Source organism: Rana temporaria, chromosome 4, assembly GCF_905171775.1.
Source record: "Rana temporaria chromosome 4, aRanTem1.1, whole genome shotgun sequence".
NCBI lineage: Eukaryota > Metazoa > Chordata > Amphibia > Anura > Ranidae > Rana > Rana temporaria.
The window spans coordinates 216,367,155-216,391,810 of record NC_053492.1 but is presented as its reverse complement, the minus strand read 5'-3'; the positions used below and the strand labels follow the sequence as shown (position 1 = coordinate 216,391,810).

General features: G+C 40.0%; 1 protein-coding gene across 4 annotated transcripts in view; it reads right to left on the bottom strand.

Moving 5' to 3' along the window:
• The window catches only part of FAM83B (family with sequence similarity 83 member B), a 166,749-nt gene that overhangs the window by 83,862 nt on the left and 58,231 nt on the right, over positions 1–24,656 (bottom strand). Inside the window, exon 1 of one of the 4 annotated variants that reach the window (XM_040349846.1) lies at positions 7,369–8,286. The exons of the other annotated variants lie outside the window; for them this stretch is intronic. Within the exon in view, the coding sequence (XP_040205780.1) occupies positions 7,369–7,482 (114 nt within the window). The 5' untranslated portion in view covers positions 7,483–8,286. Of the gene's footprint in view, positions 1–7,368; positions 8,287–24,656 lie in introns of those variants that run through there. 4 annotated transcript variants of the gene reach the window in all.

The following is a 24,656-nucleotide window of genomic DNA, read 5'->3' as shown; positions in this document are numbered from 1 at the left end:
TTTCTGAAACTGATTTCCCATGCGCAGCAGGATTGCAGGGACCACTTGGTGCACACACCTGCTGATGGAGGATTGTGCCATCCCAGCCACGCCTCCACTTGTGCGTTGGAATGAGCCAGTGGCCAGAAAATGCAAAGTGGCCAGTACTTTGGTGAGTGGCTGCAGGGCATGGGAGCGTTGGGTTGGGCTGGTAATATCATCCTGAAGTATTGATGTTAATTCCAGGATGGCCTCACGGGTAAATCTGTAGGTGCGGTAAACTTCACAAGCAGGCATGCCAAACAAATCTTGCCGTGGGCGGTAGACCCTCTCCTGTGCCCTCATCCTCCTCCTCTGTGCCCTCCTCCTTCTTTGTGTCTCTATATCAACTAATGCAGCTAGTATCATTGCTGGTCCTGGCATTTTGGCAGAGAGATTTCAGTCCTGAACGTTTGTGTGCTGAGCTCTTCCTGAATGGTGTTGCTTCAGCAGACATTCAGACGGCATGTGTAAAATTAGGGCTGCTTTTATAATGTGTAAAATCCCACCAAAAAACTAACAGGTGCGCACAGGGCGTAATCTACGGCGCACACACTTAATTCTGTGGATCGCCCTATCTCCCTCATTTGCATCTTTGCCTATCAAATAAAGCGGCGTGCCTAGCGTAATTTGCGCACGAGAATGCGCCGGCGTAATATTTTTAGGTAGGACGGAAAAGCCCGAATTTCAGGCGCTTCTCGTTTTGAGGATCGGGCGCAAAGATACACGCCGTGTAAATTTAGAAAAATCGAGTTAAGTCGGCGTATCTCTTTTGTGGATCTGGCCCAAGATGTGCAATTTATGCCTTAAGAATACCTGAAGGTGCTCCTTGATTTTTGACCCCTCTATGCGGCTAGGCTGTAAAAAAAGTCTCACACTTGTGGTATAGCCATACTGGGGAGGCATAGTATATTGTGTTTTGGAGTGTAATTGTAAGTATGCCTATGCTGTGTGTGAGAAATAACTTGTTAAAATGCCTTAAATCTTGAAGTGGTTAAAGAGATTGTACACAATATAATGCTCATGGCAGTATGACATTATTGTTTTTATTAATTTTAATGCTAGTTGCTGGGATGTTATTCTGTTCTAATGACTTCAGTACTTACTGAATCTCCGACCTGTAATTATAATGCAGATCAGGATTTTTATCGTCATTGTGACTTTCTTTTCTGCATTCTTGTTCCCATTCAGTGACTTAGAAAGCATAATAGCCATAAAAAACTTTTGAAAATAATCTATATTTCTTTCAGTTCAGGTTTCCTTTAACCTCCCTGGTGGTATTCCTGAGTTAGGCTTGGGTGAATTTTTCATAACCCCAAGCCAGATTCAGGATTGCATTGCAGGATACAGGGAAAGTTACTTACTTTGTCCCTGGATCCTGTGATGTCTCCCCACTGTGTATGCAAGCTGTCTCCTCGCTCGATTCACACTGCCAAGTGCTGAGCTCTGTTCCCGAGCGTTGCGACGCACGGGGGCGGAGTTTGGCGCCAAATTCAAAAAGTTAAAAACACAGTATAGTTACAGTATACTGTAATCTTACAGATTACAGTACTGTATCAAATAATTACACATTCCCTTTGCCCCTAGTGGTCTGTCCAGTGTCCTGCATGCATATAAAAACTGTTCTTTCTGCCTGGAAACTGGAGATTGTCTATAGCAACCAAAAAGTAGAAAACAGCGATAATAAATTAGAATCACTTGCAGAATTGAGCGATAGTGATTTGTGGGGAAATTCGTCATCAAACACTGAAAGCAAAGACGGCGAAAATTCTGCAACTGAGCAAATTTCAGTGTTTTTGATTTGATTAAATTATTGTAATTTTATTATAATTACATTATTATTTGTTATAATTAGAGGTGCGCCGAAATGGAAATTTCAGAACCGAAACACAACCGAAATAAAAAAAAATTTCAGGCCGAAACCGAAACCGAAATCGACTTTTTTTTTTTTTTTTTTTAATTGTATGTTAAAACATACACTCACTGTGCCCCCAATTACCGCCTCACTGTGCCCCCAATTGCCGCCTCACTGCGTCCCCAATTGCCTGCCTTTTGTTTCTTTTTTTTTTTATTTTTATTTCTTTTTTTGTAAGCTTGTCGTTTTACTTTTTTTTTGTATAATTTTCTTATTTTTAATATTATTTTTCTTATTCTTTACTTTAATTACTTATTTTATTCATTGAATTATTCTTTCTTATTTTTTTTTTTACACAATTGGAGGTGACAGGTTCTCTTTATTAACCCTGTCACCTCAGGAGTGGATTGGCGTCAGGGACAGTCACAGAAGCCAGACTAGGCAGCAGGGGGGGAGGGGGGGGACAGAGTCCCGAACATATAGCCAGCCGGAGGGAGGAGGAGGGGGGGGACAGAGTCCCGAACATATAGCCAGCCGGAGGGAGGAGGAGGGGGGGACAGAGTCCCGAAGATATATCCAGCAGGAGGGAGGTATGTGGGGAACGGGGGGGGGGGGACGGGGTGGATGGAAGGCTGCTAGAAGGAAAAGCAACTCACCATCGCCCGTATGCTGAAACTGTCTGCACACACTGCTAGCACACAGCCCCCGCCTCCTCTTAACACCACGCTGTGATAGACAGAGCACATCTCAGCATTAGAACGGCTTTCTGTTTATCACAGCGTGGGGTTAGGAGCAGGCGGGGCTGTGTGCGAGCAGTGTGTGGAGACAGTTCCAGTGTGTTTTTCTGCTCTGCAGCCACCAGTCCTATCGGCAATTTTACAGCTGTTTCGGCATGTGCCCAAAACAGCTGTTTTCGGCCGATATGTTTCGGCACCGATATATTGATGCATCCCTAGTTATAATTATTTATAGTTATTTATTATATTATAATTTATGATTTTTTGTTTCAAACTTTATCATATGTCTACTAGACTCTTGTTTGGACAGATTTAAGTGAGTTATTCCTAAGAATTACAGGCCTAAAATATAAAACGCAAAATTTCCATGCAAAATAATGGTACCGCCAGGGAGATTAAAGGGAAATCTAGTGACATAAGTTGGAGCTAAAGTCATGACTACAACAGTGGTGAGAATCTGAGTATTCAGTATACAAAAAAATTCACATATATCAGAACTATAAGTTGAGGGTGAATTTACCCTTTAAAACCATCTGAGATCAGACTTTGTAGTTTTTGTTCCTAGTGAGTGGCATTGTACAGTTGTGAAATGTTTTCATTTATCCATTGTATTGTAGATAAATGATATATGTCAAACTGCATGTTATGTGGGAAATGTCACAGTCATATTTAATCTGACAGCATTGATCCAGAGTATTAAAATGGCCAATTATTTCAATTTTAAATGTGATTACAGAAAATGGAACAAGGATGAAAGTCCACTTAAATTGCTGAATAGTAGCATATTATTTTGTGTGTGTGTATATATATATATATATAGATAGATAGATAGATAGATAGATAGATAGATAGATAGATAGATAGATAGATAGATAGATAGATAGATAGATAGATAACTGCAATGTTTTTTTGAGGTGACAGCAGTTCTTTTATATCAAATGTTGTATTTTAAAAGTATATATACATGAAAAATTCCCTTTTAAGTATTATTAGAGAACAACACCTAACTAGCAATTAGCGAGTTAGGTGTTGTTCTCTAATAATACTTAATTACTTATACTTATAGGCATAGTCCCCCTTTTGTAAAATTGTAATAAATGCATTTACATTAATAAAAGAAAACATTTACATTAATCACATTTTTCACCCAAGCCCTGCAGAGCTTTGCAACTGTGTTCAGTGCATTGCAGGTGTAATGCAATTCTGAATTGTTTACATCCCAGCCCTAGGGTTATAGGGTCGTACCTACCAATATGGGGCTAGAGGAAGTAAACAATTGACTACAAGTGCAGTGAAGGCACCATACTTGTGCTCCATTGAGATCTGCGAATCCCTCTGCCACAGTTCAGATGGGACTTGTAAACTTTCCATTCACACCCCTGTTAATGAATGACACAACTGTGTAGATGAAGCCACGATCAGCTTCGTCAAATGCAAATAAAAACAGGAAGTTGCAGATAGAAACATCCCATGATGCGATAAGTGAGGGAGCTGTTTGAGGGTCCATGTCACAAAGATGAAAATAGATCTTAATTCAAAATACAAAATGATTGAACAAGTAAAACAGGCAGCCAAATAGCTAATAGCTTTTTTTCCTAGGCTTTATTTTTTGGATGATCTTTTGAAGATAAATATATTTTGCCATGAAGTCTGGGCCTTAGCATAAACACACTTAAAAACACAGGCTACAAATAACAAGCTGATCAGCGCTTCACTGATATGCAGATAACAAATTCATAAAATCATATAAAAGTCCATAATATGATGAATAAAGCAGTAGGGGGGGGAAGTGGCTGGATATTCAGTTTAGAGATGATCAACACCAGCAGTTACTGACAGCTCCTCAACAGGGCCTGGAAATCTCCCAAAAACATGTAAATAGAATGGAAGGGCACCAAGCATGGGTATAAAACAACAATAATTTATTGCATAATCACTTACATATACGATTCCTTGGTTCTGTATGCAGGGCTGGTGTGGTTTCTGACAGCGGCATGTGTATAAGACCGAGACGTCGCTGGTCTCCATTTCCCACAGTGGGTCCACTCCTGGCTCTGTGCCCTGCCACTTTACCACCAGTCCATCCAGATTGCTGCCAGCCTGCCTTGCATACCACACCAACCTTGGAATCTTACATGAAAGGGATTCTGCAATAAATTCTTGTTGTTTTAAATCCATGCTGATCTGGCGCCCTACCATTTTCTTCACTGTGACAGAGACAGATGCCTTTCTACAATAATATTTAGCCATGGCATAAAATTCATTTCTTCCTATTAAATTACTTTCTAAAAGGCAATTTAAGTCTTTCACTGTCAGCAATGTTCATTTAAAGCTGAGCTGTAGACATGCAGTATAAAAGGCACAAATGAACGCAGCTTTGTTCTTACTAATATAGCACAAATGTTTTTGTTTTTTCATTATTTAATTAATTGTAACTAGTAAAACATATACCTCAAAGTGTATATCTAGCCAAAATTAGAACAAATACAGAAAATAGGCTGTGTGAATGTCTTAAGCATTCAAATTATGAATAATACTCATATTTTGCCTAAAATTGCCATATTGGAAATATTTTTTTCCTATGACCATTAGCTCCATCTATTTGCCATAATGCAGTATTTTCTGAAATACCTCAATCCAGGAAATACTATCTTGTAGCCACTATATAGTGCTGACAATTATAAGAAACATAAAATTTGTGAAGGCCAGGCAAATGCTCGATTTATCTGCACAGATTTTTTTTATATAAATAGACCCCTTTGGGTGCTTCAAATAAACAAATTTAAAGTTCTTAAAGAAGATCTTGCACTAGAATGTAAAGTTTGTTCTTTACATTAAAGCACCCGCCTCATTATTAAAAATTAGAATATACTGTATACTTACTGTATCCCAGAGAGGATGACATCACCAGCATTCTAGAAAGATCTCAGAGAATTGTGAGTATTTCATTTCTCTGAAGACGACACTCTAGTACAGTGCAGGAGTGCCTTATTGCTAGATTTGGAATCCTCATAACTCTCAGGATCTTGCTGGGATCTAGTCATCCACACCTAGGTTACTGGGGGTAGAAGTAGACATTAAAGTATGCTGATTAATAAAAGATGTTGGGCGTCCTCATATAATGAGCTGACCATGCCTTCTAGTTCAAGCTTTACTTTAAATGTATTGTATTTGCTTTGTAAATGTTTACTGCATAGGACACTTCTCAGACAACAGCAAACAAAAAAATTGCCATGGGTACTGGTCCAAAATTTGAAAAATTTGAACATGTGTTTTTTTGTTCCATGCTTTTATATATGTTTATCTATTAGAAATACACATGTGGTATATTATTATGTTTTTGCATTGATTCATGTTGTCACATGCAACTTCCACCATTGGAAAAAAAGTAATTGCTGACACAACATACTTGAAGCCTGTAATCACTAATGACGATCTTTAAATGAGTGCTTTATCATTTAATTTCCCTTGCAGATAATGATTCATTCATTTTTCCAGTGTAGATATATAACCATCATAAGCAATTTTCTCACACATTCAGCATTTAGTCATCAAGCATGTGTACAATACACTGTGAGCAGAATATTATGTACATTAATACACGTGTGAACACTGCTATCTCATGTATAAGTGGATATTATAGAATCATTTGGGATATTATAGAATCATTTTCTAAAATTTTCTTAAAGCTTAAATCCTTACCTTCAAACAAGATTTGCTAAACTGTTTGTAAATCTCAATTGGGCAGAGCCAATCATCCCTAGTAGCCCATTGCTGGCATATTTTTTTAAAGGTGACACTACAGTTCTATTCCTCAGATTCTAAATGAAATGAGGTGAGAACTGTATTTTATTGCTGGTTGAGGGTTATGAGCAAAGTAGATCAATAATAGACTTGCAACTCCATTGTTGTACCTATTGTTGATAGACATAAGAGAGTTCTGTTTCCCTTTGACTACTTTCCAGACTACAACAAATAAAACATTTAGGTTTATGGAAGGACAGTAAAAAAAATGTAACTTTTTTGTTTCATGAAAACCTGAGAATTATAGAGTGATATATCACCTATGTGAGCCTGACTTATACTAGACAAGAGTATAAACAATATACTGTTGTATTTCCTAGACCTCATCCAACAAAAACATAGCAGAATGGTGCTAGAATACACTTGTATCTCTCCTCATATGTACAGATTTGTGCATACAACATACAGCATATATTCATGGAACGCACATAAATAAATAAACAAATGTATACAAAGTTAAAACCTTAGTACAGTAAGTAAGTGTTGTCACCAAGGACAACAATTGTGTTGCTATCACATGTAAACATAAAAAAAACTACTGCAGCCACCACATTTAAGGCCTTTTAAGCAATATATTCTTTCTCAAGACTCAATATTATTTTTATTATGGCTGCATATATGACGCAAAGGACTAGTGATGTCTACAAATGTTTTAGAGTGCCTTAATTTCCGCACATAGCATACACATTAGATGGTGGAACATAATATGTTGCCATGTTTAGGAACCAGGAAAGGAATATTACGGTGAGTATTGATACAATTTTCCATCTTCCTGGGGTCAATATGGTACTTTATGAGCAGTAAATAATAAATGGGAGTGGGGTATAACACAGAAACTAGTTTTAATGAAAAAAATAAAAATATCAATTTAAAGGTTTGTTATATACCATGTACAGACAGCAAAATAGTGCTAAATTATCAAATATTTATTTAGTAATCTTTAAAAATACTCACACAAACACTGTATACACCTGTATCCATACTAATGTTTTCTTTATTTTCAACTTCCTGTGCTAGGTTGACAAAACTCACTTGTTTATTGAATCGAAGGAGGAGCAGTGTTTTCATGCTAGAACAGAAAGTGTATCTAGGTTAAATAACACCACCACCCTATACCTTTGACTATAATATAGGGGTGTGTATTTTATAGTTCACAGAGGTGAACTGGAAAGGGCTAATAACATTGTTTCAGAATGTATAGAAAGTTATGAACTCACTGTATTGCACATACCAAAAAAAAAAGAAGCAAAGAGCATACTTGAATGAAAATTCTAAAAATATATATTTACCAGGTTAAAGGGAGAAATTAGACAAAGTCTAGATAGGGTTTCAAAGCTATTTTGAAGAATGTGTTGTGTTGTTTGGTGAATAAGCCCTTGTTTATTCGCTTATTAATAAAACTGTTCATATCATTGACTTCTCATTTTATAGTCAGTATTATGTGTCTGTGATGAAAGCCTGTCATTTAAAGAATAAATAGCAAAAAATGTTCCTGTTCTCTGAACTCTAGGCACATATACAAAACACAAATGTATTCAGCTATGTGTTTATTAATACATAATTACAATTCCTTCACAGCAAAGCTCAGACTGGGAGAAGAAGCAGCACAGGTAGCCCATCATTTTTGGGCCTGTGAGTTGTCCTGCAATGCTTATGTGTTAACGAGGAACATGCTGGTAGGTAGAGAGAGCAGAGTGACAGACGAGAGCTTACCTCATCAGTCTGTAGTGTCTGTCTTTCAGCGTCCAGTCACAGACTGGGAGAGGGAAAACTGTTACTTAGCTCATGTTCACACTTGGCTGCGGGAGTGAAGCCGTTTTCACTCCCGCTTGTCAGTCTCAATTTTGTCTGCAATTACAGACATCTGTGCAGGTTTAGGACGGCGCCATTGACATGTCAAATCGCATGTCAAATCGCATCAGTGTGAACCAGGGGTTAATTGTAGCAGAAAAAAATCAGGTCCCCTACCTTGCCAGCCAGAACTGTGCCTTGTAGCAGAGCTTTGCAAATTTCAGGACTGCAAAAATAAAAATACTAATCCTGACAGATATTAGTGTCTGGCACATACAGCAAACCAGTACCTGTATATGTGTTGTGTGTGTTTTTTAGCTGTTTTTTAACTGTTTCTCTGGAATTCAGCTTTAATATTTATTTATTTTTAGAGAAAATCACACTTCAAATTCGTTTCTGTTCAAAGAACCAGTTTATTTTTTGTGACTGTATTTGTAAACGAATGAGCCTGATTTAGCTCTTAGTCAGTATCCTACACATTGCTCTGGACAGGAAATACATTTTCAATGATGACCTATCCTGAGGTGTTTTCAAACACATTCCTGATCCTGCTAAACTAGAGACTATTGCTGCATAATATTATGCCATTTCAATGCAGAAAGATGCTGAAAGGGCTTGGTAAATGAGTTGGACAGAAGCTTTTCTCCCACTTCCTTTGTTTATCCTTGCACATGTATCCCCCCAAAATGTCAACACCCCCCCCCCCAGAAAATACTTGTAAGGCCATAACTAAATAATTCCACAAGGTCGCATTGAAGGAAACTTACTGTCATCGGCACATACATTTTCAAAAACATGTATAAAATATTCAACATAATAACATAAATTTAAGTTTGACTTACATTTTTACAATTATTTAAAGTGGTTGTAAACCTCAGGCATGAAACATGAACAAAGCATATACCTCTATAGTGTGTACTTGTCTCAATTGTCTGCTGCTTTGTTCCTCTGCTATCAGCATTAATTCCTTTAGACAAGTTTTCCTGACACCAAGAGAGGAAAGGTGACAGGAGAGGGACCTCCAGCTGATAGACAGCTTCAACTCTCTTCCTGTGTTGTGTGAAGGGGGTGTCCTTTCCCTCCAATCAGCTTTCAGAGCTTTCCTTGCTGAGCTCTGCAGTGTGTCATTTCAACTCTCCGCCCCTTTTTTCTGGTAGTCAAACAAGTTTTATAAATTCTTCACTTTGAATGATGTAGAGTTACAACTTATGTAGGAGGATTTGTTTCATCTCTGTGTATCACCTGAGGCCAGTAGCTTCATTGGGTATCTGTGAGGATTTACAACCACTTTCAGAAATACACATGAAACCAGACTATATTTATTGAAAAAAAATCTCAAAGTATAGAAATAATTAACACTCCTTTGGTACAATTCATAGGCACCAGTGTGCAATCTCCTGATACAAATGTGCCTGTTTGTACCACTAGATTTTGTTAGAAGGCTCATCAGTGGTCGGACCATGTAGGATCCAACTGTTGAATCGTTAATCTTTGTTAATAAACAATTACCTGTTGTGCATTTAAAGCTTATCTTAACTATTTTATTACACAAAATATGTTATACAGCTTAACAATTCTTAGACTTTGTGACTGCATTATTTTTTCAGGCTTTTTTCCTTTATTTTAGCCTGGCACTTCTGTGAACAACATAGCTCCCAACTGTCCCTGATTTCGATGGACTGTCCCTGATTTAGAGCAATGTCCCTCTGTCCCTCATTCCTCCTCATTTGTCCCTCATTTTGGTCTGATCTATATAGATGTATATAAACTATGTACTATTTATCTATCAAAAAGTGTTTCTCAGTTCTAAACCTTTCATCTGATTTCTAAATTGCTGCATTTGTAAATTCCAAAAGCCAATATAAAGGAATAGTAGTGGTAAAAAAAGCACTTGTGGGTTTAACCAATCTTGTTTTTTTGTACAATTCTCCTTAAAGGGGGCATGGCAAGGGGTGTGTCCCATGCCTGCATACTTTTACTGATAGGTGTCCCTTATTCCCATCTCAAAAAGTTGGGAGTTACGGAATAATACATTTCCTGTTCTCGGGTATCAAGGCTCACTCGCTCCACTTTTTGTATGGGGGAAACTATAGTTGCCACCCAGGCTGGACACAAGCTGTGTCTTCCTTTCTTCATCTACATTACATGAGGTGAGAGGATTAGCAGTCTACAGTGAGAATATAACTTTGTGTTTTTTTTTTAAAAAGTGTATTTTGTGCGTGTACTCGAGAGAGGAGCCGGACTGCAGGAGTTGGGAGTAGGCAGGCCTCCCCCAGAGGCAATCTGCCACCTTTCTCCATGCCCCGGGTGGCAATGGTGGGTGTGTGAGGGGGTCCTCCCACACAGCCCGCCCTACCTGCTCCGCTTTGAAGCCCAACGGGGCAGAGGGACTCCCTATAAGGGAGTGAGAGGATCTAGCCCGCTCAACCAGCCCCATTAGTCCTTCGCCTCTCTTTTTAGAGACCGCGTGGTTAACCCAATTTCGAGTGCGTGCAAGTGTGGTGGTTTTTGTGGGAGGGGGGTGGGCGTACTAAGAGCAGGCTTACCTCGCATAGCCGGGCTGAGACCACCAAACTCAATTCACATGTAGCTGAGACCAGGATCCGAACCCCTAGCTGCAGAGGTGAATGGCTTGTCAGCGCAGTGCCAATCGCGTTGAGCCACCACAGCTCCCATAATAACTTTGTGTTTTGAGTTCAACTAACAGGAAGTGACAAGGATACTGTGGGGTTGATTTACTAAAGGTAAATTGACCGTGCACTTTGCAAAGTGAAGTTGCACTCTGTAAGAGCAATTACTCCAGAGCTTAGTAAATGAGCAGAAGCTTTGCTGACTTCTATCATCCAGTCATGTGCAAGCAAAAAAAAGCTGTTTTTGTTACATTTTCTTTGCATGTGATTTGGTATTTTTGCAAAGTGAAGCTTTACCTCATTTATTAAGCTCTGGAGCAACTGCCCTTGCAGAGTACGACTGCACTTTGCCTTTTTTATTATTATAATACAGGATTTATATTGCACCAACAGTTTGCGCAGCGCTTAACAAAATGAAGGCAGACATTACAGTTACATTACAATTTTGTACAAGAGGAATCAGAGGGCCCTGCTCGCTAGAGCTTACACTCTAGGATGTCGTTAGTAAATCAACCCCTGTATTTTTGTCATGTTCCACACATATTTTCTATAAGTACTAAAACTATTCTTAAAAATCAAAACAAATGCACGAGGCTGGGTTCACACCATCGTCGCATGCAGCTCCCAGCAGGTTCACCGTTTCAGGTCCTATTTCAGACAACATTTTTGTCTGAATTAAGACCTAAGATGGACCAAAAGACGCACAGGGCTGCTGTGCAAATTTGCCCAGGATCCACAGTGGAGATATTTGGATTGGCTCCATAGAGAGCCTTTCAAAATCTCCTGCTATTGCGAATTGGATTTGGGGAATTGGCATCCAATTTGCAATGGTGTGAACCCAGCCTCAACCAAATACTAAGTACTGGTACTAAAATCAAAGGGTCCACAAGTTAACGTCCACCCGGCATATAATAGATCACTAAAGTATGATGGTGAAGCCGCCACTTAAATAAATAAATGATCGTAAACATCTACCATATATAAACTAACAGCCACTATTTACCATATTAGTTTATACAGTAGATAAGTACTGGTATTACATTTTTCTTCTCAGATTTTGATATCCTTTAGGCAGACATTCAGAAATACATACAAACACTGACCTACAGTAACTGAAAATGCAGACATTTAAATCTGCATAAAATGGAACAAATAAGCCACCTTTGTTATCTCTTACTTCACAATTCTGCATGCTCAGAAGAACTACCCTTTAAATAACAATCAATGTAATCTGTCCTATATATGTCTGTGAAAAGTCAAAACATTCATATTCAGTGCATCTCTGCAATACATTCACATAAACCAATGTTTTGTCACTTTAAATGCATTGCAAGTACAGAAAAATACATGTTGATCCCACAAGAAGTCTAATGATCTACCTGCGGTGAGATGACAACACTTCCTCCGCTGCCATGAAATCCCAAGCAGCGCTGACAGCCTTGCCTTTTTTCTCAGCCCTGTTATTTTCTCCTGCAACACAGAACACATCCTGCATGCTATGAAGATGAGACAAAAAGATGTTCTGTAGTCCAGCAGGGAAAATGTACAGGGCTGTCGAGCTTGGCATGCATCAAGGCAGTGCTTTCAGCTCACACTAGAAAGTTAAGAACTTACTGGCATTATAAAGGAGGTATTTTTCATGTACTTTCAATGTTTTTAAGAGACAAACAATGGGATGTATGCATACATTGCATACATGTACTGTGTTCTTTTTTGCCCAGAAATACATTTTAATTTATGCTTAGTGGGCAAATGATTGCGTTGGCACAAAATACAGTGCATTAGTTCTACTAACAACAATAAATCGGTAAGCACATTGCTGGCCGGTTTGTCAAAATGCATGTTCATGAATACAGATGTGTGTACTTTCTTTTCCTGAAGCAATGTGCAAATTCCACCTCTAAGTATACCTTTCTGTTACATTAGCTACATTTCATTAAATTACTCTTCCATTTTGCTAAGGCTTTAAACAGGGGTGTCAAAATGCTCGTAAAGTTGTTTTCCTTTCCAAATTATGTATAAATTATGAGAAATTTCAGGTTCTGTAATACATAATGCTTAGAGCCTCGGGTCTCAAAACATTGCAATTTTAATATATCCATCTAACAGAAAAATATGTAACCCTCTGCTTCTGTATTTCCTACAATGCAAATATTAAGATGGAAAAAATTCAGTGATGAATTGGTTAGCTTATGGTTTATTAATTACAATCCACACAAAGCCTGGAGTTGAAACTTTTTACTCATTAATGATTAAGGTTTAACACACATATAAGATGTTACTGAAGAGAGAGCTTTCGGCAACTATGAAATCAGTATTTAAGTTTTGTTCTTCTCTATAAACCAACTGTTGAGTTTGGCTTTCTTTAAATTGACTGTAGGCTACATAGTGCTTGGAAACAGCATCTGTCTATCTCTCCCTTTGTCTTGACATCAATGGACAGAGAGAAACAGCTTTTAGCATGTGTAGATGAAACAACTTTATCTAGTGTTTACTGTCAAATGACACATATTAACAGTTGACTGCTGATCATGCCTTTTATTACAACCCCCATCCTGATAAATATACAGTATAGTGCTAATGAAGATGTACTCTTCTGTGAGGGTACATGCTCCTATAGGCAGTTGTGCATTTATTAGCAGGAACCTTTGTGTTTAATACTCAGGTATTATGTGTATGTATCTTTGCAATACATACACATTTCTCAATTACCAGTTCATCCTGGTAGAAATGCTCTTAGCTCCTAAGTTTCTGATTTCGATTGATTTTTTTAGGCTGTACTTGCAAGGAATGGTGTCAGCCCTGCCTAGTTGTCATTTTCTAAACTACAGTGCCCCCCTCTCATCTCTACACCATGAGGTGGGGTATTTTGTAGACCAAGGGAGGACCTGTGAAGACCGATTAGTCTCCTTTAAAAAACAAATACAGAGTAAACAGGACACAGGACAGCTCTGGATTACTCTTAGGCCCCGTACACACGATAGAATCCATCCGCAGATAAATCCCAGCAAATGGGTTTCTGCGGATAGATCCTATGGTGTGTACACGCCAGCGGATCTGTTTCCGCGGAGAAATCTCCTCTGGGATGGATTCCAGCGGATCGGATATTTGCTGTGATGCACAACAAATCCATCTGCTGGAATCCATTCCAACGGATGGATCCGCTCGTCTGTACAGACTTACCGGATCCATTCGTCCAAAGGGATTCCCCGCACGCGTCGTAATGATTTGACGCATGCGTGGAATTCCTTATATGACAGCGTCGCGCCCGTCGCCGCGTCATAATCGCGGCGACGGCGCGACACGTCATCGGCAGAGGATTTCCGCGCGGATTTCAATGCGATGGTGTGTACACTCCATCGCATCGAAATCTGCGGAAATCTTTGAGAGGATTTATCCGTGGAACCGTATCTGCGGATAAATCCTCTCGTGTGTATGGGGCCTTAGGATCGACAGGTATGTTTTGCACCTTTAGAACAGATATAATAAAGTTTTTTGTCAATTGTATATTTAAGAGGCCAAAGGGCAGCGAGTAAGTAAAAGGTTTTTATTGGTACAGTTTACATTCTTATGTCTAAATCCTGATGTAATATGGTCTATTTCACTAGGATATGCAAGTGCTATGAATGGACCACATGTAATGGTAAATCAATAATCTTTAACAATGGCACTTTTTGTTTTTTTATATGATGTTTGTTTTAGTTTTTTTGTTTTTGTTTTGCCTGTCTTATCTAATCTCCTCACAGATAAGAGAAGGTAAATTATACTGTTGTCGATCCACTGACCTAACACCACCCTTTTTTTCTTAAAAAATTGGGCTAACTTTACTTATTGTTTTATTCAAAAAAGTGATTTTTTTTCCAAAAAACTTGCACTTGTAAGACCGCTGTGCAAATACAGTGTGACAAAAAGTGTTGTAAAGACCGCCATTTTATTCTATAGGGTGTTAGAAAAAAAATATATAATGTTTGGGGGTTCTAAGTAACTTTCTAGCAAAAAACTTGTAAACACTGTCTGAAAAACAGGCTCGGTCCTTAAGTGGTTAACTAGTATATTATCAAACTATTTAAAATATATTAGGACCCACATTCAGTTATGATGCCTGTGATCTATAAGATGAGCAAAAATAAACACCAAACAGACCTGGGCTCAGTTTGTGCATGGGTTGTGAACATTACTAAAATGTAGGTGCTAAATCCATTGAAGCCAAATGTACAAATAAAAAATAAAAATAAAAAGACCTGGGCATTTTCTGGGCTAAAGTCATTATCAAACAAAGGAAATGGGGGCCTGTCCATTGAAATGGACAAAAGCAAGAACATTTTCTTTTAAGTTTCATTTTAAATTTGAGAGCAGTGACGTTAGTAAAGACACTTACACAGAGGCTGAATGTCGGGCTAGCAGTGTGTGCCAGGCTTAATGCTTAAAGCAGGCATGTCCAAAGTCCGGCCCGCGGTCCGATTGCGGACCTTGTGCCGGTTTAATGTGGCCCCCCTGGTAATTTGGATATATATATATTTTGCCGCCCCCCAGGCCACTAAAGATATATACTGTATTTATCGGCGCCACCTCAGAGGGGACAGGGAGGGGGAAGAACGAGCGCCGTCAGATTACATACAGCAGAATCTTCTGTTTACTCAGTGGCATCTGAACTAGGAAGTCCTATCTCCCGGGCTGCCATTGGACGAAGTTCTGTCTATCATAGGAGGCGGGGCTTTGCATTAAAGAGGCCGCCGACTAAACAGGAGATTCTCCTGTATGTAATCTGTAGGCGCTCGTCCCACCCCCTTCCTGTCCCCTCCGAGGCTGCAGATGTGCATGGATCAGGCTGTACTGATGGCAATGGGGAGGCTGCATCCATGGCAATAGGGAGGCTGCATTCATTGCAATGGGGAGGCTGCAGATGGGCACTGACCCTTATTTTGCTTCACAGTTCTTTATTTAAATTTTTTTTTCTGAAACTTCCCTCATAAGTGAAGGTGCGTGTTATACACCAATAAATACGGTATATCCAAATAACACTCTCGAGCTCATCCTTAGTCCTGAGCGGCGCTAGGGGATTTGTCTGGGCCACAAAAGAGATAGAATTCTTGTTGAGCAGTGTATTGGTGCTCTGACAAACACACATAGACCAAATTTTAATGGTTCAAAGAATGTCAGGAAAAATGGTCGGCCCTCACGCATGTTCACTTCATCAAATCTGGCCCTCTTTGATAAAAGTTTGGACACCCCTGGCTTAAAGTGAAACAGTGAAAATACAAAACTCAATTAAATAACATGATTGAGGGTGCCCTGACCCTGTCCATGAAGTAGCACATCTGTGCAATTTATACAACCTACTACAGCAAAAGTAACATTTACAAATAAAAAAGTGTTACAATTGCCAGCAAAATTTAAAGCCTTCCAGGCAGCATGCTCAGGGGTCTGGCATAATTTGTATTTGGGGGGGGGGGGACCTCACACATTTTTTTTCTTGATTTGTGTCTGTGTGTGATATAATTTAGAAGGGACCTAATGCATTTTTTTTTTGCTCAGGGTCCCCCTTAAAATCCCCCTAAAGGGTCTTATATCAATTATGGAGGGAACCCCAACCTTTTTTTAAAAGCTATACATGACTGGGGACTCCCAGCCATGGAGCCAGTGACACCACTGGGGTTGTTATGGACTCTGCAGTCCCAGCACCTACCGGTGTCCTCAACAACCATTGACAGCAGGAAGTAATCACGTAGAATAGTGGAAGTAATTCTATTATACATAACATTCGACTTGTCAAACTTGTGTCCAGACAAAACCTGAAGCTCATTCCTACTTATTATATAGCAGTATGATTTTGAACCCCTCTGTTTATTAATCTATCTAAGCAGTGGGTTATTGGACCCTGATATAGTTTACAATTGGTTTAAAGAAGCCGGTTGCTTAAAAAAAAGGGACCCTGGTGAGATGTTATGGCAGATACAAAAAATTGAACAAAACCCCTAGAGAAGAATGTGTTTCTTACTGAACACAATGTACAGGTTAATGGAAAATAGTAGTGACATGAACATACACCCCAAGTCCCCTTTCACATTGATATTTTTGATATTAAATTGTGGTAAAAACGCACCGTGGTTTGTGTTTTTTGGTGCGTTTTTGAGGTACATTTTTTACAGGTGTAGGCAACCCAATAACGCACCAGAAATGCACAGGTAATGCATATGAAACACAGCAAATTTGCTGTATATGCGTTTTTACCATGATTTTGCTACAGAGCAGTGTGAAATGGGCATGAAACTGGAGAGAGCAAAATCTGGTGCAGCTGTACGTGGTAGCCAATCATCTTCTGACTTCAGCTTGTTCAATTAAGCTTTGACAAAAAAAATAGAAGCAGATTGGTTTCTATGCAGAGCTGCACCAGATTTTGCACTCTAGTTTTAGTAAATCCCACCCACTCTCAGGTTTGACACAGGTTCAACCAGTGTAACCTTACCAACTATGTAACTATGTAACCCCTGAAGTGTTTCTGGTGTGGGGGGACTACAGGGGCAGGAGAAATTTTATTATGAAACAAAAGTATGAGCAGGCAGTTGTCATACGTGAAAAACATCCAAATAATGAGCCAATACCTTAAAATGGACCTTCGGTCATTTAATCTTTCCATCTATTAAATCTTCTGCCCTTGTTGTTTTAACTTTGGATAGTACAACATTTTTTTTTCTGCCAGTGAATAATTTATACAGCCCACTTCCTGTTTCTTGTCTAATAAAAAGCCTAGGCTTATGACATCATGTACAGCTCTCTCTATCACTCTTGTGAGAGTTTGCCAGGAAGGGAGGGGTGGTGAGTCATAAGAGGGACAATGAGAGCTGCTGGGCTACAGAGCTGAAGGGTGTGCCTCTGAGTACATCCAGGAAATGAACAGGCACTCCAGCTGCCCCCAGCTAAAATAGTTGCAGACAGACTTAGTGGTGTGGGGGGGGGGAGGGGCATTTCCGCAGCATATTTGACAAGTACAGAATCACAGTATACAGTTATACAGTTTATAAAATAATATGAGCAGACTGTAGTTCCTCTTTAAGAAAAAGGTGAACACCAGATAAGAGAGATCTACTTTCATGCTATACTCTAGAAATTCACAAATTCCACATACTCTTGTTATCTAACATTTGCCATTGAAAGATCTACTCTTCCCCAGGTCAGTCAGTACTTAGCAATTATGGAATCTCGGGAATGTTTACAGTCATTCTCTGCACTTAAAGCCTTACTTTTTTAGCATATATATTTGATATATTTACAATTCCAAATAAAATGCACACACAAGTTTATTACAATTTATATCTGGTTACTTATTGCTTTAAAATTACATTACAGTCTCACACTATGGGGTTGATATACTAAAACTGCAGAGTACAAAATCTGGAGCAGCTTGCATGGTAGCCAATCAGCTTCTAATTTCAGCTTGTTCAATTAAGATTTGACAAAAAAAAAAAAAAAACTCAACGCTGATTGGTTTCTATGCAGAGATGCACCAGATTTTGCACACTCCAGTTTTAGTAAATTAACCCCTATGTGAAGTCCTTTCAGGTCTAGTGCAGTGCATGTATAGAATGTATGGAAGAAAATAGAAACTCTGTGATCTATACTGCAATCTTCATTGTTTTCACAGATGTATTTATTCAAGCCCAACTAAACATTTAGTTTAAATTATCTAAATAAATGAAATATGAATATAAAACAAAAAGTATACAATGTCTTATATTTCATGTCTTCTGCCAGCATGCTGTAGAAGAGGACTATTGCTCTCTGTGCAGAAGCAGAGGTCTCTCTACCGAGGTCCTTCACACCCCTAATATAGCTCCTGCTTTGTAGTGATTGAAGAGCTCGAACTCTGAATCAGCAAGGGGTGTTTCAAATGTTTGTAATAGACCACTGCTTCCACACAAACAGCAAGGGGACTTCTCTGCAGCATGCTGGCAGGAGACTAGATATGAACTCAGGCCAGGTCTAAAGAATGCAAATTGTAAGACTATGAACACCTTTGATTTTGATGCATCTAGAATGCATTTAGCTGATTTAAACTACAAGTTCAGTTGGGCTTTTATCAAGTTATAGGATTGTACTGACTTATAATATTGTCATTAATTTATTAAAAACTCTATGGGCCAGATTCACAAAGAGATACGACGGTGTATCTACAGATACACCATCGTATCTCTGACGTAAACTGGTCCTATCTATGCGCCTGATTCATAGAATCAGTTACGCATAGATAGGGCTAGATCCGACAGTGTTACAATGTGTTACACTGTCGGATCTTTTTTTCAATTTAAAAATGGCGCCGGGGGCGTTCCCGCTGATTTACGATAAATAATATGTAAATCAGCGAGATGCGCAAATTCACGAACGTACGCGGACCCGTCGCAGTGTTCTTACGTCGTTTCCGTAGCGGTTTTCCGTCGTATACTTACCCCTTCTTTTATCAGGCGCAGCCAATGTTAAGTATAGCCGGCGTTCCCGCGTCGAATTTGAATTTTCCTACGTCGTTTGCGTACGCCGATTCACGAACACGCGCGTCGCAAGTCCCGCTCACGTCGCAACCACTGACGTCCTAGTGACATCAGTGGGAGCAATGCACGCAAGGAAATTCCAAGGGACGATGCATGCGCATTTAAATTGGCGCGGGAGCGCGCCTGATTTAAATATGACACTCCCCTAGCCGCGGAATTTGAATTCCGCTGGGGGATTTAGGATCCGCCGTCGCAAGTTTGGAGGTAAGTGGTTTGTGAATTAGCCACTTGCCTCCTAAACTTGCGGGAGCGGATCTTAATTCACGTAGAACGAGCGGATCTATAGATCCGCTGCGCTACGTGAATCTGGCCCTATAACTCTTTACTGTAATTCCTCAGTATAAAACTTTACAATTAGTAGAGATACAGGGCTTTTCAAATGACAGTTGGGTGATCTAACTATGTAAACATTTGTTAAAAGATAAAATAGAAGTGTCCAGATGATTTGGGTAAAAGCTAGTAATACATTATGACAGCTTTTCAACTGATCCATCGTGAATAGGATTTATAAACTTAGGGGCAGATCCACGTACATCGGCGCATATTTGCGTCGGGCGTAGCGTATCTAAGATACACTACGCCGACGTAACTTACTTTCTTTTTTTGGTATCCTCAAAGCAAGCGCGCCGTAAGTTACGGCGGCGTGGTGTATCTTTGGCGGCGTAAGGGCGTGCCATTCAAATGGATGTGATGGGGGCGTGTTTTATGTAAATACGTCTTGACCCGGCGTAAATGACGTTTTTTTTCAACTGCGCATGCGCCGTCCGTGGGGGTATCCCAGTGCACATGCTCCAAATTAAACCGGAAAATCCAATGTTTACGACGGTGATGTCATTCTACGCAAAGCCCTATTCGCGAACGACTTACACAAACAACGTAAAATTTTGAAGCGGGAACGATGGCCATACTTAACATTGGCTGCGCCTCATATAGCAGGGGTAACTATACGCCGGAAAAAGCCGAACGCAAACGACGTAAAAAATGCGCCGGCCGGACGTACGTTCGTGGATCGCCGTATCTAGCTAATTTGCATACTCGACGTGGATTTAGACGGAAACGCCACCTAGCGGCCAGCGGAAAAATGCACCTAAGATCCGACGAAGTAATAAAGATGTACGCGTGTCGGATCGAGCCCAGATGCAGTCGTATCTTGTTTTGTGGATACAAAACAAAGATACGACGCGGGAACTTTAAAAATTACGCGGCGTATCAATAGATACGCCGGCGTAATACGTTTGTGGATCTGGCCCTTAAAGTGTAGCTCCACCCAAAAGAGGAAAGTCTGCTTATCTGTCTCTTCCCCCCCTCTGCTGCCATATTTGGCACCTTTTGTGGGGGGGTCAAATGGCAGTGCCAGCACCCGTAGCCGATTGAAAAACTGGCTCGGATGAGGACATCGCAGAATTCCCGAACAGGTAAGTGCACTAATATTAAAAGTCAGCAGCCACAGTATAGATACTGTAGCTGCTGACGTAACTTTTTCTGCTCCTCTTTGAGTACATTTGTAAACACACACTTTGTTGATTGACGCATTTTCATTTTCCAGCGTTTTATAAGAATAATGCAAGTGCCTGCCTGCTTTAATTTCTTGCTCACTATTTAGTGTGTTTGCTACACCAGTTTAGGTTTTCATTTTTAAAGCTTCGGGGGAATTCATTGGTACAATGTAAAACAATGGTAAAACAGATAGAAAACATACCCAATACAGCAATATAATTACCATCATGAAAAGGAATTTTAGTAGAGGGGAAGGTGGGCATACAAAGCAATACATAATATAGAAGAACCTTATCTTTTTTTTTAACCAATGACCCTATGGGTTATTTACTAAAACTGGAGAGTGCAACATATGGTGCAGCTCTGCATTGAAACCAATCAGCTTTCAGTTTTTATTGACAACACTTAAAGCGGTTGTATGGACAAAAAAACAAACAAACCTGTAAGCTAAAGACATAAAGGGCTGGTATGCACCACATACTAGCTCATTATGAAATACTTACCTTAGAACAAAGCTCCCACAGGGCTGCCCCATCACCACTGAGGGAGCTGACATGTTCCCTCTGTGTTTATTCTGGGTCCATGGCTCAAGCGCGCGGGAGCCCATCCTTTTGCCAAGTTCCGGCACGACATGCCGGACCTTCGCCAAAACCTCACTGTGCATGTGCTGCTGACGTCAGCGGCTGCATGCAAGGGAAATATCTCCTAAACTGTACAGGTTTAGGAGATATTCATTTTATCTACAGGTAAGCCTTATTATAGGCTTACCTGTAGGTAAAAATGACCAAGCAGACAATACAACCGCTTTAATTGAACAAGCTGAAGTTAAAAGCTGATTGGCTACACCAGATTCTAAGTACACCAGTTTTAATAAATGTATCCACCAAAGTTCAGCTAAAACAATGAAAAAAATATTTGATTGGTTAGTTCACAGGTGTCAAACACAAGGTCCGCGGGTCGGTCCTCCTCCAGACCCTTACTTTTTGCTTTCAAGCAGTGCATCCAGCTTCTTCCCAGAAGCAGCTTAAGAAAAGGGGGGTACACTGTGATGTAAGGGAGAGTGAGGGACTCAACTTCTGATGGTGGGGTGGCTCTTGACATCGAATGTAAGGGGAGGGGATGCGCTAGACATCTAATCTTACAGATACAATCGGCCCTTTTGAGGGCAATCATAATGCTAATGCAGCTCACAATGAAATTGAGTTTGACACCCCTGTTACTTCCACACCAGTTCAACAGTAGTGTCCTGCACACGCATAGGTAGACAGAAAATACATTCTGTACATTATTTATATAATGTGAACATGTCCAAAATTAGTAGAAAAAAAAAAGGATATGGCCCAGATCGGCTAACAGTTGCCTAATTTAAAGCTGATTTACACCTTTACTATCACTTTAACTATTTTGTTTAGTCCTTCCTCTGGGAGCACTCTATAAACTGTATTTACTTTCTGCTACATACATTATACTGCACTGTGTTCCAGTAAAGGATGTGAACTTCCCGCACCGGAACAAAATTGAGTCAAGCCTAGCCATTCATAGGCAGCTGTGTATTCTATGAATGAATTAGATCAAGTTGAGTCAAAGACCATTATGTCATCCTGCCACCTCTCTGGCTGGCACATCCTACATCCCCTGCTAAGTCTAAGGCCTTGTACACACGGTCGGACCAAACCGATGTGACTGGTCCGTCCGGCCGTTTTCATCGGTTCACCTCTGAAGTGGCCGTACGGCCTGATATGCGTACACACCGTCAGTCCAAAATCCGATCGGGTCAGAATGCGGTGACGTCAAACACACGACGTGCTGAATAAAATGAAGTTCAATGCTTCCAAGCATGCGTCGATTTGATTCTGAGCATGCGCGGGTTTTGAACCGATGCTTTTCTGTACTAACCATCGGTTTGGTCCGATCGGGCAGCGGTCCATCGTTTTTTGAAGCATGTTTTAAAATTTTGGACCGAAGGAAAACAGACCGATGGCCTATACACACGGTCGGTTTGGTCCGATGAAACTGAACTTCGGTTCATTCTCATCGGTTCGGTCCGACCGTGTGTACGGGGCCTCAGGCAGGTCATACATAGATCATATGATTTTCTTTCCTGTAACCACGTGTTGCAGGTATGAAAATTGGTTGGTTTCTCCATCAACACAGTGTTGATGGAGGAATCCATCCCATGGAGCTGTGTTGTCCTGGCGGGGGGTGGGGGGGTTTGGTCTGGGTAGCTGTCCCTGCCAGGAGAACACTGTGAACACAGTGATTACGGCTAGTGGCTATATCACATCCAACATGCTGGTTGTACCCAAGTAAATGTATGTATTGACTTGGGTACAGTCAGCCTGCCCATACATGGTTTGAATCTCGTCCTGGTCCCTGTTGAACAGGCTGAGATTCGAACCATCTCCGGTGGGCTTAAAGAGGAGGTTTGTCCATCCCTGCAAAAATTAAAAACCAGCAGCTACACATACTGCATCTGCTGACTTTTAATAATAGGACACTTCCCTATCCTGGAATCCAGCAATGTCGGCACTGCAGCTGATGTTTCCATCATCTGTCAGGTGCTGCAACCCAGGGCCGGATTAACAATGGGGCTGATGGAGCTGCAGCTCCAGGCCCCTTTCTCAAGATAGGCCCATTTGCCCCAAAAAAAATATATATATTTTTTTTTTAATTTTTTTTTTTTTAAGATCGAAATTGGGGGGTTGTAGCTCGATGACCAGAGGTCACAGAAACCCCACATTTGGGGGTAGGCATGGGAAGACCTACCCCACAACTGGTTAAAATATGGGACGGCTATCATTTATGGTTCCGGAGATACGGGCCTGCTTGCACAGCCTGTCAGAAGCTACATTCAGAGCGGCCAATATAAATACAAGCTGACACACTACAGCAGACTGATAGGATCACAGGGTTTATAATAATTATTTGTATATTACTCATGGTAATTAACCCCTTGCCACCCAGGCCAATTCTGACACTTCTCTACTACATAGAAAAATCATCATTTGTTTTTTGCTAGAAAATTACTCTATGGGCTAACTTAACTGTTTTGTTTTTATGGTTTTTATTATTCATTCAAGTGGGAAAATGCAGTGTGACATAACATATTGCAGCAATAGCCATTGTATTCCCTAGAGTCTCTGCTAAAATATATATAATGTTTGGCGGTTCCAAGTAATTTTCTAGCAAATAATATTGCTTTTTAACTTAAGAAACAAGTGTTGGACTTTAAGTGGTTAAATTTAGTTACAATGTTAGTTAGTTACAATGTTTCATTTTGTTTACAAACTTCACAGACTGCCCAGATTTGTTCTTTACACACAGAAGTGTATCCCTTTGGTCTAAGAAGGAAGTGTCAGTTACAATGTTTCCTGTTAAAAACTTGGCAGACTGCCTGGATATTTTCTTTTGACAGCTGAAAGTCTCTCCACTTGTTATATGAAAGAATCAGCAAACTCTGCATTGGAGATTGTCAGGGGGGTTGAATCGAGATCACGATTTTTTTAACGATTAATTGTGCAGCTCTAGCACGGTATTTGCGCAGCAATTTTTCAAACATGTTTTTTTGGAAAAAAAAAATGTCATTCATTAAAAAAACAGTTAGTTAGTTAAGTTAGCACAATTTTTTTTGGTATCCTAAGCGATGCTTTACATTTTTTTAGGTTACATGTTTAGAGTTACAGAGGAGGTCTAGTACTAGAATTATTGTTCTCGCTCTAACGATCGTGGCGTATGTAACCTGTGTGTATCTGGCTCTGATACTACCAGTGCCTACCCAGCC